Source organism: Geospiza fortis, unplaced genomic scaffold, assembly GCF_000277835.1.
Source record: "Geospiza fortis unplaced genomic scaffold, GeoFor_1.0 scaffold23, whole genome shotgun sequence".
In the NCBI taxonomy this organism is placed as follows: Eukaryota; Metazoa; Chordata; class Aves; order Passeriformes; family Thraupidae; genus Geospiza; species Geospiza fortis.
In genome coordinates, this window is record NW_005054303.1 from 11,238,985 (window position 1) to 11,239,983 (window position 999).

Consider the following 999-nt stretch of genomic DNA (forward strand, 5'->3'; position numbering starts at 1 on the left):
AGCTCATCCCCGGGCCGCACTTTCATTTTTGATTAAAAAGAAAGGAAAACCGCCCCTCAAAAAAAAAAAAAAAATCCCTTCCTCCAATTTTCCCTCCTCACCTAAATTATCGGGCTGTTGGGTGTATTTATTTATAGGAGGAGTAAAAGAAATAGGGACGATCCGTTATGAAATTATTAGGATTATTTTTTCCCCCCTTGAGAAGCATCTGTTCGCACGCTGGAACTAAACGCGAAGGATTTACGGTGGGCATTAGCACAATGCCCATCCCCGCCGCCCCGCGCCTGCCCTAACATCCCTGTCCTGGGATTATATATACAAATGTTTTATTTTTCTTATTTTTCTTGCCTTTCCGCAGAGAGAACACGGAAAACAACAACGCGGCTACCAACAAACCGAACCAACTCTCGCCTCTGGATGGGAGCAAACCCCTCATGTCCAGCTCCGAGGAAGAGTTTTCTCCTCCCCAAAGCCCGGATCAGAACTCGGTCCTGCTCTTGCAGGGGAACCTCAGCCACGCCAGGAGCTCCGGCTATTCCCTGAGCGGCTTAGCCGCATCCCAGACCCCGCACAGCCTCCAAGGCCACCAGCTCCAGGACTCGCTGCTGGGACCCCTCACGTCCAGCCTGGTGGATCTGGGATCCTAAAGGGCCTCGGCGGGCTGCCGGAGGATCGGGAGAGGAGGTTCTGCTCGGGGACACAGGCTCTGGGTTGTACATAGAGGACAGCACCCGGTTTTACAGGTCACCCGCTGATTGTTAACGGGACTCTCGTCTCTTTTCACACAACCCCACATCGGCTCTCGCTCCAGTTCCCCCTCAGCGTCTCCCACTACCACCACGATTTTTTAATTTTTTTTTTTTTTTTCACGTAGCCAAACGCAGAGAGCGGCAATAACCCTCATCAGCCCTTCGAGTTCAAACGAGTTGGTCCCAACGGGAATTACAAAAAAAAAAAAAAAAAAAAAAAAAAAAAAAAAAAAAAAAGGGAGAAAAAAAA

General features: G+C 49.4%; 1 protein-coding gene across 1 annotated transcript in view; it reads left to right on the plus strand.

Annotated features, from left to right (window-relative positions):
* SIX1 (SIX homeobox 1) overlaps positions 1–992 on the plus strand; it is a 3,480-nt gene extending 2,488 nt beyond the window's left edge. Inside the window, exon 3 of the mRNA XM_031066197.1 lies at positions 359–992. Within this exon, the coding sequence (XP_030922057.1) occupies positions 359–647 (289 nt within the window). The 3' untranslated portion in view covers positions 648–992. The remainder of the gene's footprint in view (positions 1–358) is intronic.
* Positions 993–999: the final 7 nt, after the last annotated feature.